We start from the raw sequence: 19,984 nt of genomic DNA on the forward strand, positions 1-19,984 counted from the left end.
CATTTCAAAGATTCCATTTTCAACCATGCTGCATACTGATTTCAGCTGTACTGTATTTTTTTAATTTATCATATAGTATTTGATTTGTTAAGAAAAATATTTCTCTTCATTCCTGAAATGTTCTATATATTTTTCAAAAAAGTTTCAATTTTTGTCCTTGACATTTAATTCTTCCATCAGTTTGAATTGGACAGTTGAGAGCAATTGTAAGGTAAGGATACAATTTCATGTTTTTTCTATATGGAAAACCAGTTGTCCTAGCATCATGCATTGAATGGCTCGTCATTTTCTTGGTGATCTTCTGTGTCTCTTCTGGAATGTACTATTTTCCATGTGGGTGAGGGTCTGGTTGGGTCTCTCTATTCCATTTCCCTGTTCTGTCTGTGCACCTCCACTCTTAATTGCTATAGCTTTTAATAAGCATTGGTATCTCATAGGGGTCTCCTATCTTATTCTTTTCCTTCAGGGATATATTTTCTGTTCTCGGGCCTTTGCTCATGGGTAAAATTTTATGTATTTATTTATTTTAAGATTTTATTTATTTATTTGAGAGAGAGAGAGCACAAGCAGGGGGAGCAGCAGAGGGAGAGGTAGAAGCAGGCTCCCCGCTGAGCAGGGAGCCCAATGTGGGGATTGATCTCAGGATGCTGGGATCATAACCCGAGCCGAAGGCAGATGCTTAACCGGCTGAGCCACCCAGGCACCCCAATCATGTGTAATCATTTCAGCTGTACTGTATTTTTTTAATTTATCATATAGTATTTGATTTGTTAAGAAAAATCAATTTGTTAGAACCAGCTTATAAAGTTCCTCAAAAACAATAGTTAGAATATTGACTGAAAACACATTCAATTTTCAAATGATTCGGGAAGAATGTACATCTTCAAGATATGAGTCTTCTTCATCATGATCAATGTGTAGCTCTCCCTTTCTTTAGGATACTTCTTTAATGTCTTCCAATAAAGTTTATATCATCATACAAATTTGCCCATTTTTGTTAGATATATTTCTAGGCAATTATATTTTTAGTTGTTATTAGAAATGAGTTCTTTTAAAAAAAAAAAACCTGTCTTTTTCTAAATGGTCAAAGGATATGAAGACCATACACAGAGGGAAGACCCATAAACAAAAAACATCTCAAAAGTAATCAGGGAAAAAGAAATTAAAACAAAAGGATTCCATTTATCACCCATACAATTATGAAAAGTAATGCCTGATAATAGGTTTGAGAATATGGAAGAAATGGGAACTCTTAGGTATTGCTGATGGGCATACAAATTGGTACTCTGGAGACCATTTTGGAAATTCACAGTAGAGCTGGTGGAGCTCGCCTTACTGCCCTGTAAGTCCACAAAGTCAATTAAAGCTACGTTGTTGAGAGAAATTCTCACAGATGGGCATGAAGGGACATGCTCATCACAGTGCGATTTGTCATTATGAAAAAGTGGAGACAACCGCTCTTTAGTAAAAAATGAATAAATGGATATATAAAATGAGGTTTATTCACTTAATGGAATAAGATAAAAAAAATAAAAGACCTAGAGATCTATGTAGCAAAATGAACAAATCTTAAAAACACAATTTTGGGTAAAAAAAAAAAGCGCAAGTTGCAAACAGGTGACATGCATTATGAAGTCATTTTTGCAAAACACACCAAGCAAAAATATATATTGTTTGTGGCTCTTTATCCATATGTCACAAATGTACAAACTCATACATGGTAATAGCACTCACTAACTTCAAGATAATGATTAGTTTTGGAAACAGAGGAAGGGGAAAATAATGATCAAGCTTTAGTTTTATCTGTGACAAAGAGAAAGGAGGAAGAAAAGGGAACTGAAGTAAATGTACATCATATAAGTATCTGTTTGATAGTATTGCTGTTACATTAGTGTGATTTTCATATATGTAAAATATTCCTAATTAATAGTGAAAAAATTTTAAACTAGTTGTATATTTCTATCATCTTGGGTGGGGAAGACATTTCTAAGTGTGAACACCAAAGGTAAAGATTGGTAAGAAAGATTAATAAATGGGCTAGACAAAGATGATACCCTTCTATGTACAATAAATACCATAAATAAAAAAGCAAAAGATAAGTCGAGAAAAATATTTACAATATATATGACAAATTAATGTATGAATTAAATATATTTATCATAGAAAGGGGTCCTGTATATCATTAAGAACATGATAAACATCTCAATGTAAAAATGAGGAGAGGATATGGACAGCCATTCATCACATGAGAAATACAACTGGTTGATAAATACAGGTTAAATATTATTAGAAAATGAAATTCAAACTATGTTATCACTGTGAGTTGAGCAGGTTGACAAAGATTTCTTTAAAATTTGATAAAAGCCACTGACGAAGGGCTAGACAAATGGGCTTCCTTCATCGCTGTGAGAATGTAAATGAGCATTACCTTTGTAGAGCTCAATCCAGCATCAGAAATGAAGATCCTTACATATGTGCATCTTCTTTGACTCAGTAATTCCACTTATAGAAAAACAGCTTTAAAAATATTGGACCAATGACTAAATATATATTTTACCAAGATGTTTATTACAGGTTTATTTGTAATGGTCAAAGGTTGCAAATAACTTATTTGACCAATAGTGGTTAAATAAATTAATGTTGAGTCTGTACAATGGCATGAAGTTAATAATATTGGCTCCCAAATTGTATTTACTTATATATAGTTTACTGTACTCTTTATTGAAATAAATATAATACTGTATATACCGTTTGGCCCCATTTTTTTTTACAAGATTTACTTATTTATTTTTAAGAGAGAGAGAGAGCGAGCGCAAGAGCATGCAAGCAGGGGGAGGAGCAGAGGGAGAGAACCTTCAAGCAGACTCCCCGCTGAGCACGGAGCCCCACGTGGGGCTCAGTCTCACAACCCTGCAAAATCATGACCTGAGCAGAGACCAAGAGTCAGATGCTCAACCAACTGAGCCACCCAGGTGCCCCTGATCCCAGTTTTAAAAAAGTGTATATGCATCTATAAAAACTCTGGAAATTCATCACTAAGGTGTTCGTAGTGGTTCTCTGTATCTGGTGGGATTACAGGTGATTTTTATTTTGTTCTTTGCATGGATCTCAATTTTTCTGGCTTTCAACATGCATGTATTACCCGCTTATGAAAAATTAGGTTAAAAAGTAAAAGATAACTTTTTAAAAATAAATTAACTTAGTATAAACAGAATAATAACCTTTATCAGAGAAAGTACAGGGAAATACATACTCATATACTGTGGTATGAAATGCCTGAAGGCTGATTTGGCAAAATAGATCAGAAGACTTCCAAGAGTTATGGTCTTGTGCCTAGCATTTCCACTTCTAGGACTTTTAATCTCAGATTAATGGGGGACACAAATTAATTAATTAATTAATTAACACGAATTAATGGGGGATCTTGTGGATCAATCTGATCATTTCAAGGCTTTTTTTTTTTTAATTCTTGGAAATCATATCCATGTACATCAGTCTGTTTTGGACTCCTCAGCTAGCATTAAAAATAGAAATAAAATCATTAATTTGAACCAAAAAAAAAGAGTCATCACCAAGCCCAAGGTCAACTGGATTTTCTTCTATAGTATTTTCTAGGAGTTTATAATTTCATGTTTTATATTTAGGTCATGATCCATTTTTAGCTAATTATAGTGAAACATATAAGGTCTGTGTATAATTTTTTTTGGCATGTGGCTGTCCATTTGTTCCAGCACTGTTTGTGGAAGAGAATATAATTTGTTCATTGAATTGCCTGTGCTCCTTTGTCAGTGACTAGATAGCTGTATTTGTGGCGGTCTATTTCTCGGCCCTCTGTTCTGTTCCATTGATCTATGTATCTCCTTATTCACCAATACCACAGTATCTTGATCACTCTATCTTTATAGTAAGTCTTAAAGTTGAGTAGTGTCAGTCCCCTGACGGTTCTTCTCCTTCAATTTTGTATTGGTTATCCTGGGTCTTTTGCTCTCGAAATAAACTTTATTTTTTATCTTAATTTTTTAATTTAAATTCAGTTAATTAACATATAATGTATTATTAGTTTCAGAGGTAGAGGTCAGTGATTCATCAGTCTTATATAATACCCAGTGCTCATTACATCATGTCTCTCTAAATAAACTTTAGAATCAGTTTCTTAATATTCACAAAATAACTTGCTGGGATTTTAATTGATATTGTCTTAAATCTATAGATCAAGTTGGAAAGAACTGACCTGGTTATAATATTGAGTCTTCCTGTAATTGTGCATGGAACATATCTTTATTTATTTAGGTCTTCTTTGATTTCTTTCATCAGAATTTTGTAGTTTTCCTCATATAAATCTTGGTCACATTTTGCTCAATTTATACTTTAGTCTTTCATTTGTTTGGGATAAATGGTATTGTGTTTTTAATTTCAAATTTCAATGCTTTATTGCTGCTATATAAGAAAGCAATTGACTTCTGTATATTAACCTTTATCATGCAACCTTGCTGTAATCACTTATTAGTTTCAGGAGGGTTTTTTTTGTTGTTGATTCTTTCGGATTTTCTACACAGACAGTCATGTCATTTGTGAACAGTTGCCTTTCTTACTTCCCAATGTGTAAACCTTTTATTTCCTTTTCTTGTCTTATTGCATTAGCTCAGACTTACAGTATGGTATTGAATAGGAATGGTGGCAGTGAACATTCTTGACTGTTCCTGATATTATATATTAGTCTTTTAATGCTATTTTCTAGGATATCAACATATTCCTTTTAAACTTATACAATATCCTGTATAATCTCTCTGAGGACACTAATTAAAGGTTTTCTTACAAGTTATTTTCTGCACTCTATCTCTGCTTTCTCCTGAATTATTCTATTTGTTTATTTTTAATCCTCTCTTTAATATTGCTCATTTTCTTCTGATTCTTTTGACACTTGGTTGACTGTTTATATTTATGCATAAAGGACATAGTTCTGTATGGATAGCTGATACAGATTTCCTCTGCAGCTATGTGAGACTGTTTCCCCATTGACCCCTTCCCTAAATAGAATGACAGACTGTTCATTTTGAGTAAGTTGTGTGGGCTCTTCTGAAGGTGTGAGAAATAAGTAAGAAGGTAATAAGATTGGCTTCCTAAAAAAGTGATACAGGTTCGTAAAGCTAATTGTAGTGCCTGGCACCAATAATCATGTTAGTTGCTATTATTGGCCATAGTGGACATGATGGTGGTTGTATCCAGATTTGTGAACTTAATACCTACTGGCACATCTAAGTCTTTTCCAGGCAAAAATTGCTACTTTTATGAACCACAATCTACATGCCAACCTCTTATATACTATATTTATTCCTTATAGTAATAATGCAAGGTAAGCATACTATTTCCATTATGCAGATGAGAAAACAGAGGTTTGGAGTAAATAAATCACATTGCCTATCAAACAGCTATTAAGCAGCAAAGACAGGATTCCACACATTTCTGTGAGTTCCCAAAGTCAGGAAGTGCTCTCTCCATCACACCCACTGTGTTGTCCCTCACACGCTATTACTGAGTCAGGCCTCTTTGCTATGGTGCCTCGCTGGTTGATTTTTTTTAGCCTTAATTGCATGCTTTTTTACTCTTATTTTAATTCAACTTGTTAGTTTCAGGCTCTCATTCCTGAGGGATTTTTCTTTTAATCTGGCTCTAAAGAACAGCATATAAATTGCTGATAAAATATTTACTAAGAAAGGCTGAAGACAGAACCCTGAAGCAAGCCACTACAGTCCTTCCTCAATGTGAGATTAATCTTTTATTTAGCACTACTCAGTAAGGTGACTCACTCAGACAAATTTGCCTGGCCCTGGAATAACAAAGCTTGTCCAGAATGAGACTTACAACAGTAATTATAAATAAATGAATAACTTGAAAATCTCCAAGATGCTCATCCTATTTTAAAATCCTACCAAAATCCACCTTTACTTGTCTATCACTCACACATAATCGAATCAGTTTCACATTCTTTACAGATATCATCACAAGTGTCTTATTTTCATTACTTCCCATACTTTGGAACAGAGTGGGATCAGTCGGACTTCAAAGCCAGGTAGAATTGGTTTTTAAATATGTGGTTCCCTGTATGGTCTTGAGCAAGTCCTTAGAGCTCACTGAACCTCAGTTTCTTTGTATGTAAAATGGGAGGGAATATGTCTGCTGTCAGGCCTACATATACTATATATAAAGCACACAGCATTGAGCTGTCTAGCCTTGAGGAAGAAAGAGTACTAGACACTGCACTAGTAATCATTAGCATTCATATTTTCATGTAATAGGCAAATCCTACAACAAAGAGTTTTATACATTAATTTTAAATCTCTGTGTCTCTGGACATCTGTGTCTCTAGATTCACTCAATAATCACAATTAACCCCAAAATGTCAGGGGCCTGAGACCTTTTTCTTTGTTTCTTTTTCTGTCTGTAATCTTTTCCAGCTTCATCTTTGAAAGCATAAAATAGAGCCAATTTTTCCAGTTCAATTGTGTGTCCCCTGCCCCCTGAAACCTGGTAGATAAAGGTGCTTCTCTGCACATGCTCCCTTCTGTTTACACACTCCATCTCTGGGTTGTGTTTAATAAACGCTGGAGAGGTGGCTAGAAAAGACTGAATGATGGATAGTGTCTTTTTTTTTAGAGAGAGAAAGTGTGTGTACACGCATGCTTATAAATGGGGTGGGGGGGTTGGGAAGGGCAGAGGGAGAGGGAGAGAATCTTAAGCAGACTCCACACTGAGCACAGAGCCCAACACGGGGCTCAATCTCACAACACTGAGATCATGACCTGAGCGGAAATCAAGAGTCCGACGCTTAACCGACTGAGCCACCCAGGAGGCCCCAGATAGTGTCTTTTTGAAGAAGTCTAAGTCGTGAACAGACAGACCTAGGAAGATACCTGTGAGCTCAGTAGGAGAGAACAAGGCTTTGAAGACAGATGAGACTCAAATCCTAGTTCTGCACCTCAATTTCTTTACCCCTCTGCCTTCGGTGTCCTGTCTGAGGACGAGGAGGATGATGGCAAATCTGTTTAGCTCATAGGGTCATTTTGAAGTTTCTAAGACACAGTGTGTGTGAAAATGCTTTGTAAACTGGCAAGTACCATAGGGATGCTAGCTGTTATTACAGAAAGGGGAGTTATTTCCCCCGTGTCAAAAACTTGCAGAAATATATTAATATGTAAGGAATGTATGTAGGGAGGACAGAAAAAATTCATTTCATTTAAAAATGAGAGGATTACTGGCAGGAAAACTACAAGCATTATTTATGAGGGGCTCATATGAAGAAATACCCAAGGTCTATAGGCCTGTCTTTTTCATCTTTTTTACGAGTGATACTCCAAAATTGCAGCCAAATTAAGAAAGGGTCTTTGTGAAGTGGGGTTGGTGAACCTGTCTGCATCACTATCACTGGGGACACTTGTTAAAAATGGAGACCCTGGAGCCCCACCCTGGCCCAAATATCAGAACTGCTAGGGCTGGGCCTCAGGAATTTGCAAACTCCCAGTCTGGTTGTATTGCAAACGGAGGTTGGAGACCAATTGTGCTAAGGAAGCATGATTGACTCCATCGGGCAGTAGTGAACTCATGATTTGATCTTTTGTTCAATTTTTTTAAATGAAAACAATGCTGGGCGCCTGGGTGGCTCAGTCAGTTAAGTGTCTGCCTTCAGCTCAGGTCATGATCCCAGGGTCCTGGGATCGAGTCCAACATCGGGATCCTTGCTCAGCGGGGAGCCTGCTTCTCCCTCTCTCTCTGCCTGCCACTCCCCCTGCTTGTGCTCACTCTTGCTCTCTCTGTCAAATAAATAAAAACCTTTAAAAAAAATGAAAACAATGCCAAAAAATTTTAGAAATCAAAAAGTAGATTAAGGTCCATAGTCCCATCAATACAAAGTACAACAGTGGTTGTATTTATGTTTTGGCATATAAGTGGCATGTTTTAATTATCACTACTGTGGGTTTTTGAAAATATAAATTTGCATGTTGTCTCCAAATAAAGGGATTTTATTCACAAGCTAGTAATTATAATAAGAACTTAGATACCAACATGGTGCCACTTTCCCTCATAAATGCCTACCAAATTTCAAGCTTCTGTATGTCAGCAGAATCAAATGTGGGTGACTCAGTCAACATGTGTCTATATTTTACTTAACACAGATTCACAAGACTGCTGTCTTCCTTCCTGAAGCTTGCTCGGCACCCTCAAATATTTTACCACTCAAAAATCTTTTCTATTAACTTTACCATGGTGGGGAGTTAATTTCCGCTGTGGAAATATTTTCACTCTACAAAGTTGAAATAGCCACATGTGTGTCTCCTCCTCACTGTGCCTAAATTGGCAGCCACTTTGACCAAGAAGCACAACCATGTCGCAAGTCATCAATGCTAGTTTGCCCCCTGGCAGGGGTTTGTACAGGCCCCGGGAGCTCCACATGCTCAGCCAGGAGTTATAACTCTATATCTATTCCTATATCAGTACTGGACAAATATGCTACTAGTATTTAAAAGTATCGCCCAAGGTGGTAACTGAGGTTTCTTGAATAATTCTGACATACACTCTACAATCCAGCCAATGGAAAAAACTCGTTTCCTGAGCAAGGTTCCTATCTCCATGTCTCCAGAAAAGCACTATTTCTCTATATCCAAATACTACCCAACCCCGGTAGAATTATGCATGGTATTTTTTTCTTTCTGATCCTTTACTTTCTCAACTCCCCACTAACAAATGTGGAAGGAATGTTGGAATTAGAGCATCAGTATTTAGTAATATTTAGTAACCCCTAATGAAAACATCAGTTGAAGTGTTGATGAGGAGCTTGTCAATGGAGAGATCAGACCAGCATCACTTGAACCCAGATCTATGTTAGCATCACCAAAGTGGTATAGCCAGACAGTGTAAGCCTCCTTATAGTATATGATGTGGAGCACATGGTCCTTCCATAAGGCATCCCTACGAGAAAAAAGATGAACCTGGATCTAATGGAACCCATTGAGTTAACTCTATGTAAAAGGAATAGGGAGATAGAGAAACAAATCATAAGGAAGCAAAATCCAAAATGCAGAACATTCTATAGGACCACCAACCTGGTTTTTACAAACTGATGGCATGAAATTAACCAAAGTGGGGGTGTGGGCTACTCTAGTAGAGGAAGAGATAGAATAGTCATATGTGATGTATGAAGCTTGTTTGAATTCTGAATAGGACAAACCAACAGCAAGAAGCCATTTTTGAGAGAGTTGGGGAAATCTGAATACAGATTGGCTGTTAGACAATACCATGGAATTATTGCTAGCTTTGTTTGGTGTGATAACGACGTTGCGGTTATGTGAGAAATGTCTCCACATTTTAGTGATGCATGCAAAGTATGTGGAAGCGACATAGCATGTTTCAAGCCATTTGTTTCATTTCATTTCAGAAAGTTTCAATCCTTTATTTATAAAGTGATTTGTCTTAATATCAAGAAAGTAATGTACAATTATTGAATGTGGGTGATGGGTATGTGGGTGTTCATTATACTCCTTTTTATACTTTTAAATGTTTCATTGAAATTGTTTTAATCTTAAAATATTACATCTGAATTGTCCTTTAAGGTCTAGCTAGTGTTTTCTTCCAGGCGGAAGTGATTTCTTCTTGCTCAGCTCACAAAACCTCTTTTCAGTATGTAATTCTGTCCACCTTGAATTGTTGTCACTTGGGTATATGTCTCACCTCTTTATCCTACCACAGGGCAGACTCCTGCTTTGTTTTCTCTCTCTGTCTGCCTGACATAGTACATTATTGACAGTGACTGAATGAACACAAGAATATAGAGCTCTAAGAGCCCACACTACTACTATTTCATGTTCGCATGTGGAGGGAAATGTGAAGTAGCCTCATTCAAGTTCCGTTATCTTGAAGTTGAGACTCAAAAAATGGGTTTCAATTCAAATTCTTTGGCTTCTTCTCTGATTCAGAGTGACAGGGCCATTACTATACTTTTCTTATCTAGGAAATGGGTGAGGCACTAATGACTTCATGAGGGCAGGACTTGGAATGCCTGGATGTTGGCCATCGCTCCGTGAGGGAAGAGAGAACTCACTGAAGGGAAGCCAATATCTCATCATGGCGGTGAACACCTGGGCTGAGCCCTGGCTTTGCAGATAGGCTCACCTGTTCTACCTCGATGCTGCCCACCCATGCCTGACAGGTCAAGTCAGAAAGGTAAAGTTTTTAGCAAATAACAAGGCAAGGTTTCCAGATTGCAGACCTAGAAGCCAGTCAGAACTGGATGTAAGGCTGGCCCCACAGCTTACTAGCTGCTTGACCTGGAGAGACACTTTATGTCCCAAGTTCATCTCTCTGTAGGAAGAAAGTAGTAATGCCTATCTCACACTGTTACTGATGAGATTACTACTGATAATTTGTATATGCGGAAAAATAGTAAATCATTTATTAAACAATGACTTCAGGCCAGGCACTGTTCCAAGATGGCCCAATAGCCTGTAATAACTAATTTAATCCTTGCAACACTCTACTGTAAACAGTTATTATCCCCAAATTAAGAGACAGAAATGTTAAGCAACTTGCCCAAGGATACACAAGTAGAAAATCGCTAAACCAGGATTCAGAGCTCAGTATTCTTGTCTCCCGTGCTGCGTGGTCTCTCTCAAACACGACAGTGTACTTAAAGACGTTATAGTACCTGCTATTTAAAAAAGTAAACCAGGGCGCCTGGGTGGCTCAGTTGGTTAGGCGACTGCCTTCGGCTCAGGTCATGATCCTGGAGTCCCGGGATCGAGTCCCGCATCGGGCTCCCTGCTCGGCAGGGAGTCTGCTTCTCCCTCTGACCCTCCTCCCTCTCATGCTCTCTGTATCTCATTCTCTCTGTCTCAAATAAATAAATAAAATCTTAAAAAAAAAAACAAAAAAAAAAATAAAAAAAAAAAAAAAGTAAACCAGAGTCAAGCTGAGTTTTCTGTCATGAAACTATATGCATTCCATAACTTCATGCATGAAACTTTTTTTCAGCCAAATCATCCCCCTGCCTCTAAAATAACATGCCTGGTCTTCTGGAGCAGTGAGTACAGGTGGAGGGATCCAGAGCCATGTACTCACTGCTCCAGAAGACAGTTTTCTGGGCCACACAGCAGCTCCAGAAGACAGTTTTCTGGGCCACACAGCAGCCCCATTTACATTGGCCTTTGTGCCCCTGCCCACCACCACCACCAAACACCCTGGCTTCTAACACCAGGCCCTCAGAACCCCCTCCTAAAAAAAAAAGATGGGAATCCCAGTGGATCCCAGGGCCACCTTTGGGCATCATAAAACTCTGGAGAGGGAAAGTGTCACCCAAGTTGCTCTGGGCATATTCTAGTTAATATTTATTTAGTGCTCTCTATCTTCTGTTCTTTTCCTGCCCTCATCTTGTTGTTTCGCATGACAACCATGAGAATTATATACAAGCTGTTAGTCTTGACCTTTAGAAAACCTACATATTTGTGTGTCAATATTCCAAAACATTTTCCATATGTTGCATTTGAACTTGAGCACGTCAGCTGGTGAATGAACTTTCTCAGCATCACGGGCGCCTGCAACCGCCTGCTAACAGCTTGGTCTTGGCAGGACAACCATTTTTGCCTGGGTATTTGTGTTTGCACAATTGGTTTAATATTTTGGTGCATTTTCCTCTAATTTAACACAAATAGTCAAATAGTCATTGAAATTATGCCCATAATGATAGGTGAGTGCATAATTTAAAAACATCTGTGAGAGGCTGAAAATAGATGGTGAAGATTTGCCAAATAGACAAGACTTAATTGAGAATTTCATAACATGGCTTAATTCCGTAGAAAACTGCTCTCTCCCCCACAAAACAGCAAAATCCATTGTTTAACTTTTTTCAGCATTCACCACTGAGTATGCTTTTTCAGGAAGGCTTTATGTATGAAACGAAGAAAAGTTTCAAACCTCCCCATTTTATAGGTAAGGAGACTGACACTCAGAGAGATTAAGGGATTTGCCCAGGTTCACACGGCCAATACTTAGCTTGCTTTTGAGTCCAGGTTCCTTGAACCCCTGACTCCCTGCACTGCACCAAGGGTAGGGAGAAATCTGCCTGAGTGTGCCCAAACTCCAGAGGGGCACACAGCCCCCAGACCTCCCCGCTCCAGCAGCAAACCCGGAGGTTTCTCCTCTCGATGGACAGCTTCCGAGGCAGGTGGCAGCCCTCATGGAGGAGAAGATAGGGTATCTGAACCTGAACCTGAACTGTGGGTCAAGGTGGATGGAGCCCCTGGCAGGGCCACCTGTGCGCCTGCTTCAAGCAGTGAGTTCCAGGCAGTACTCGAGCTCCTGGCTCTGCCACCTCAGTGTAACCTTAGCAAGCCACCTCGCCGCTCTTATCTTCAGCCATAAAATGAGAATAATTGTAACCAACCTATCGATGCTTTCATGAATATCAAATAAATCATACATGCCAAGTGCTTTTCTACCCGTGAACTGCTGGGCAACTGTAAATAAAGGGTTTCTAGTTTCTCTATTTTTAGTTGCTGCCTCCACCACATCCCTTGTCAGGCTGCAGCTGTGTGTCAGGCTGCAGCTGTGTATCAGGCTTTGAGCATCTCCCCTGGGGCAAACACGGACCTCCCTGCTCTGGTCAGAGTCTACGCAGGGGGATAGAATCCATTCCAAATAAACAAACAGAAGTCCCTTGCCTCACCTTCCCTCCCTCTTGCTGGCTGCCCCCCGCTACACACGCACGCACGCACACGCAACACGGATACATGCACAGGTTCACATGTGTACGCCCTCTCTCCTTCCCTCCCTACTCCGTCTCTCTCTCTCACACACACACACACAGACTCACACCTCTCTTCCATCCGTCCTTCCCTCCTTCACCACTGGAACAGAGGCCAGTGTCTTCTCGGTGCAGCAAAGCCACCTGGAGCCACCCAGGACCTGCATGTGTTACACTTTGGTTTTGCATGGGCTTCTGCATTTCCTGGCTCCGCCCAGCCTGAAACTGTTAAAATATCACAGCAGGGTGGCAGCCCCAGCACCCAGACACAGCTCTGGTCGTCACATGGCCTCCTGAGTAACTCTAGTCTCCAGTCAGAGCTATTGGGGTGGAGGGACCCATAGAGAACCTATATATGTATAGAAACCATGAAAAGTCATCTGTATATACACTGCTAAGGCGTCGAAGGACAAAGAAGTGTAAGTAGTGGGTGATTGGATTTCAGGAATTTTACTTTTTGTCAAGTTATTTAAATGTTCGGTTATGTTAAGTGGACATAAACATTTGCTCAGGAAGTTTAAAATTGGTGGCGATATGGCTGACCGGATATGGCTGATCATTTGGGCAGTGGCAGAAGCAGGAGCCCAAGTTGGGAAAATTCTAGAAGCTGCTGTTTGCTGACCTTTCATTGAGCCAGAGGTCAGGAAAAGGGTGAGGCTCAGGCAGCCCTGGTGGTTGCTCAGTGGCTGTTCTTTTTTTTTTTTTTTTTTTTTTTTAGATTTCATTTATTTATTTGACACAGAGAGACACAGCGAGAGAGGGAACACAAGCAGGGGGAGAAGGAGAGGGAGAAGCAGGCGTGCCGCTGAACAGGGAGCCTGATGCAGGGCTTGATCCCAGGACCCTGAGATTATGACCTGAGCCGAAGGCAGACGCTTAACTACTGAGCCACCCAGGCACCCCTGCTCAGTGGCTATTCTTAAGAACTGGGGCTGGTCCTGGCCCCAGGCCTTGTGCCTCTCTGTTGCTGGACAAGTCACTGGTATTCTCTTTTTCTGCTTGTACCAATAATACATGCTTCCTATTAAAGAATTCAAGGAACATGTAAAATTATACGAAAGAAGGTAAAAGTCACATGAAGTCCTCTCACCTGAGGTAATCAACATTAACATTTTAGGAAATATCTTTTTGAGGCACTGCTTCCCAGTAACACCTACAATATGCACACACACACACATACACACACGATTTTTACAATTTGCTTTTGTTTTGTTTTTTTGTTTTCCACCTCCCTTGTCTGTCTCTACCTCCACCACCAATAGTGAAAGTAAATAACTTTGTGTTCATCCTCCCAAAACTCTCTTCATGTAACATAAAAATGTATGCACGTGTCTGCGTAGAGGTTTCTTTTCTCATTCTTTGGTATTTCTAAATATGGGATAACTTCATGCACCTCTGTGCATCTTGCTTTTCTCATGTAACAACATGTTCTAGAAATTCTTCTCAGCTTCACTTGTAAAGATCTAGTACATTCTTTTTAAGACTTGTGTAATATATTAGAGACTTTTAGAATGCATATTTATTCAATAATTCCCCAAATGGTGAGCAGTTACAGGGGTTTTTTTTGTTTTGCTTTTGTAGCTACAAAGATTGCTGTAATAAACATTTTTATATCTTATATATTCCTATATAATGATGTTTAATTAGTCTCTGAGATTCCCAGAAGTGGGATTGTTAATTTAAAGATGTATGTATTTTTTAATTTTAATAAAACTGAAAGAATTTCTACACAGTCAGTAATATTTCATATTTTATTTGTCCGATAAATATTTATTAAGTCCTTACTCCTTGTTAGGCAATTTGGATTCAACAATGAGTAAGACAAAGATCCCAGACCTCACTGAGGGTTGATCCTAGAAATACAATGGGGAAGGAGAGATGAAAGAACAGTAATTATAATAAATACTTTTGTACCAAAAATGTATGAAAACATAATTCTCCCTTGCTTTACCATCAACAATTGGTATTATCATTCCTTTTATTTTTTTCCCAATCCTATTGATGTAATGTGATTATTTTATTATCTTAGTTTGCATTTCCCCATCAGTAAGTAATTTCAACATTTTTCACATGTTTATTTAGCTAGTGGGATTTGTGTTGGATAAACTGACATTTACAATCTTTACTCATTTTTCTATTGAGTGGGTTGTATGCTAGACCCATATTCTTGTTAATTTTCATGAGCTCTGTGTATATTATAAATACACATTTATCTGCGGTATGCCTTGCAAATCTTTTTCCCAATCTATTGCTCAGGTACTGACTTCATAATGGTTTCTTTTACCATATAATACCTTTCACGTTTATAAATTTGTCTTTTTCTAAAAATATGTCTTTTTGTCCTTTCAGCTTCTGGCTATTCTATCCTTGTTCATTGTTATCTCCAAACTCTGGGTCATATATATAGTCTCCTAAATTTTCTTTCAATTAAATTTTTAAAAATTTTTAATTTTTTTTTCAGTACACATGGAATTTATTTTTAATATGGTGTGAGGTAGGAGTCCAATTGTCTTTTCTTCTAAGTAGACAGCCATTTTCCTAATACCATTTATTAAAACAAACCATCAGTTCTCCATTTAAGTAAAATGCTACCTTTTTCATATATGCAGTTCCAAATGCACTGGAATCTGTTCGCATGTTCATTATTCTGCTCCACTGATGATATGTCTATTCTTACTCCAATTTTATGCTGTTTTGATTATTGTCTTCTTTTTCATCATTTTAAAGATTTTATTTATTTATCTGAGACAGAGAGAATGAGAGAGACAGAGAGCACATGAGAGCGGGGAGGGTCAGAGGGAGAAGCAGGCTCCCTGCCGAGCAGGGAGCCCGATGCGGAACTCGATCCCGGGACTCCAGGATCATGACCTGAGCCGAAGGCAGTCGCTTAACCAACTGAGCCACCCAGGCGCCCCCTTTTCATCATTTTAAAGCTAGATAAAACTTTATTTGGTCAGAGAAAACTTCAGATAAATTTTATCATATTAAAAATTGTAATTATTATTGAAAGTTCATTTAATTAACATTAGGAGCTAGAAAGAAGACATAAGAAAGAGAAGAGGTTAAAATAATTACAAGACAATACTACATAAAACTTTATGACAGGGTTTGTGAACAAACTGGAAAATGTGGAGGAAATCAAATTTCTACTAATAAATCATATAAATCATCAAAATGGTGCGAGGAGGAGAAAAAATGGGAACTGACAAATTCCTATAAAAGAAATTGGAAATTTACTTAAATATCTACTTTTTATTTTTTTTATTTTTTTATTTTTATTTATTTATTTGAAGAGAGAGACACAGTCAGAGAGGGAACACAAGCAGGGGGAGTGGCAGAGGGAGAAGCAGGCTTCCCGCCAAGCGGGGAGCCCGATGCGGGGCTCGATCCTGGGATCATGACCTGAGCCGAAGGCAGACGCTTAACGACTGAGCCACCCAGGCGCCCCTAAATATCTATTTTTTAAAAAGACCCCAAGAACAGATGACTTATTGGCCAAGTTCTAGTTAGCCTTTAAAGAACAGAGAGTCCCAGGGTTATTAAACAATTCAAGGCCAAAAAAATAAAAAATAAAAAAAACAATTCAAGGCCATAGGAAAAAAGGTGGACAGCTCTCCTGTATGTTATGAAGCCAGCATCATCTTAGTGTTAACTCCTCATACACAGAACCCATTCGGGAATATTGATTCTCATTTGAAATAAAATATTGGCAAATAGGATCCATCCATGTATCAAAAAGACTGATGAATTGTAACCAAACAGCTTTTATTTCAGAATGGAAGGAAGTTTCAGTAGCAGAAAATTTATCAACATAATTCATCACAGCAACAAATTAAATTATCATATGAAAAGATACTCAATAGGTACCTGATAAAATTCAGTATCAAGTCTTTTTTTTTCCCCCTCTAAAGATTTTATTTATTTATTTGAGGGGTGGGGAGACTACAGAGCTAGAGTGAGAGGGAGAAGCAGATCATCTGCTGAGCAGAGAGCCCGACGTGACACAGGGCTCAGTATCAATTCTTAATAGAAACCCATGATCCCTTATGCAAAATTCTGATACTAAAAAATCTCTGAAAACTGAAATGTTTCACTTTGGCACCAAATTTCATTTGCTGCTAAGGTTTATCTGAACTGACATAAAGAAAGTACTTAAAAACAAAAAAAGTCCTGTTCTTTTACAAATGTGAGGTATTGCATGCTCTGTATGCAAGGCGTACTCCAACAAAGTACTTATGGATTATTTGTTATTGTGGCTCTCTGTCTTATATTTAAAATTATTATAGTCTTCCTTTTCTTCAAGGTGAGTTTGAGGGGAGGTAATATGAAACATGTGCTTTCAACTTTCTGGAAGAAAAGTCCCACTGCGTTTCATTAAATCTAAGACACTGCTGTTTGGAAGGCTAGCATTTATTTTATGTATCACTAACATAGGGGAAAAAGATGCTGCTAATTACTTTATGAACCATCATCAATTGTAAAACACATCATGGTTTCAGAGATACTGAAATGTGAAAAAAGGTACATCTTGGAATCAAAGAAATGCTGTGAACATATCCGAAAGCCGTCAGGAACTCTCCATCAACCGCACAGCCCTTCAGACAAGAGCAGGAATTGAATGTCTGCATCTTGGGGATGGGCCAGGTGTGAGGTGGAGTATGGTGATGTGGGGTCAGCCAGGGCTCCAGAGTTGGCTCTTCAAAGGTTAAGTGACCGTGAACCAGCTATTGAACATGTCAAACCTCAGTCTGGGACAGTGATAACATCTACTTATGTTTACTTTAGAGTGAAAAGGATGACGGGAGACAGGGTTTGTGAAGTTCCCGGTCAAGAGTAAGCCCTTCCTAAATAACCACCCCTGGAATGGAGGTGGTGCTGACGTCGTGGTGATGTTGGCTGTGGTCTCTAGCATCTTCCCCACTTCTGTCATTCTAGGATCCTTTACCCAAGAAAAATCTTGGCTATATTTCTCTCACCTCTAAGGAAGTTTCCCTGAGATTACTGAGAAGAGGCAGTTGGCCTCAGATGCCTGAACCATCACTGTGCCCTGAATTTATAGCCTCTCACCTGAAAATCTGAATGGGGAAGAACCTCAGACATGTTCTTACATGGGCCGAGAGAGGAACGTGAACTTCCCATGTAATGCCTCCCGTGGCAAAGTGAAGACTAGAACCCAGACCACCAGACCGGTTGTCAGACTCTTTCTGGATGCCAGGGCTCCTGTCCCCAGGGCATAGGGGTCCACCCCACCAGTTTCTGGCAGTTTGCTCAGACCAGATGATCTCTGTGACCTAAACCTCGTCATTCCTCCTCTCTGGACCACTTCTTCCTGCTCTGGGGAAAAAAAGACAATGCGAGCTTAGCCTGCCAGACCCCCTACTGACTCCATGTTCTTATTTTGACCTTCATTGCCCCCCCCACTTCCCTCCCTCCTCCCTTTCTTTCTAATTGGCCATCCGGAAGGGGTTGGGGGAGTTCTTCTGTACTGAGAACCTAGTCACATCACTAATCTACTGTGTGCTCTCTGCCAGGATGGGAGTGGTGAGCAGCAAAAAGCAGGTGAAGGAGAAGAGTAAGGGCCAGTGGAGTCCTATGAAGGTCAGCACCCAGAGCAAAGATGCCCCACCACTGCCACCCCTGGTGAGTGATGGCTGTTCCCAGATGGAGGGGGGTTGGGGGGGAGAAGAGCAGAGAGCACATGCGGCTCTCTGGAGGCTGCTGTTGTTTCCAGCCAGCTCCAGGGCCATCTCTAACTAATTCAGGGCTCTGACAAATCGGCTCCTTGCCGCTGCCACCAAACATGGTACCACCTCATGTTGGTGTGGCAGTTTAGTAGAATGCTTAGCAGTCGGATTGCTGGTGTTTACATCGAACAGCTGTGTGCTTTGAAGCGGGTTACTTAACTCCTCTATGCCTCAGTTTCTGCATCTGCAAAATGGGTATAGTGAAAGTGCCTTTCTGATAGGGCTGTAACAATATGTGATGTATATACAACCATGCAATTCCGTACGTACTACCCTTAGCACAGGACCGGGTATGGGCAGTCCCCAATAATTCTTAACCAGTTCTCATTTCTCAAGTGCAGCCTTGAAGAGAAAAAGAAATCAAAAAGGTCAGCTCGAGAAGAGGGTGTGGTGGGAAATGGTTTGAGGCATTTAGCAACATCTGCTGCCCCCACCCCTACCCAGAAGCTCCTGGACATCAGTGCCCCCTTCACGGCACCGCTGTCAGCATTCTAAGGAGCTTACTCTCCAGGGATGAGGAATCCTAAAACTATTCACACCTCCCCAGCAAACCCTCAGGTTCCTGTGGAGCTTGAGATGCAGTTCTGACTTGTTTACAGAGCACGTAGCACCCTTTCACTGAGGTTATTGCATTCCAAAGAGGCATTTTTAGATGATTGTTTGTGACCCTGGCCACCTCTCTTTGGGGCAGTTGGGAGTCATGCCTGGAACCTGCTCTCTTGCTCTCTACCTCCAGGAGCACATTCAACTGGTCATCACTTTAGTCCAACAGTGACTTGATGGGTCGTGGGGATTGCTAATCCCGTTTCTTAGACAAACGAGGCATTTTATCTGTGTCCCAATTTAGTTCAGGGCTTGGAACAGAACGATGAGATGTTTGTTGAATGAGTGAATGATGGCCGGGGTACACTCAGACTTAGACTTAGTAATTTCCCCAAAGTTACATGCTAGTAAGTTATAGAGCCTGGAATGTTTTTAACTTTATTTTTTTTTTAAAGATTTTTTATTTATTTATTTGAGAGAGAGAGAGCACGAGCAGGGGCAAGGGGCAGAGGGAGAGGGAGAAGCAGACTCCCCGCTGAGCAGGGTGTCCAACGCTGGACTCGATCCCAGGACCCTGGGATCATGACCGGAGCCAAAGGCAGACGCTCAACTGACTGAGCCACCCAGGTGCCTCAATGTTTTTACTTTTAAAAAATTACATAATATACTATTATGGGAAAAATTATAAATACTCATTATCCCAATAGCCAGCGATACCCAGAGTTAGCACTTCAGAGCTCCTGCCCCCAGACCCTATTCTCGATGTTATTCTACATCAAAAACTAATGATGTAATGTATGGTGACTAACATAACATAATAATTTTTAAAAATTGCCTATTCTCGATGTTATTTATATTATGTGTTTATATTTTCAGTGGAGCCAGACTGTACATACAATTTGGCAAA

At 39.5% G+C, this 19,984-nt stretch overlaps 1 protein-coding gene across 1 annotated transcript in view; it reads left to right on the top strand.

Moving 5' to 3' along the window:
• Positions 1–19,984, top strand: part of BLK (BLK proto-oncogene, Src family tyrosine kinase) — a 68,121-nt gene that overhangs the window by 29,477 nt on the left and 18,660 nt on the right. The window contains exon 2 of the mRNA XM_021698849.1: positions 18,322–18,430. Within this exon, the coding sequence (XP_021554524.1) occupies positions 18,323–18,430 (108 nt within the window). The 5' untranslated portion in view covers position 18,322. The remainder of the gene's footprint in view (positions 1–18,321; positions 18,431–19,984) is intronic.

This window comes from Neomonachus schauinslandi, chromosome 2 (genome assembly GCF_002201575.2).
Source record: "Neomonachus schauinslandi chromosome 2, ASM220157v2, whole genome shotgun sequence".
In the NCBI taxonomy this organism is placed as follows: domain Eukaryota; kingdom Metazoa; phylum Chordata; class Mammalia; order Carnivora; family Phocidae; genus Neomonachus; species Neomonachus schauinslandi.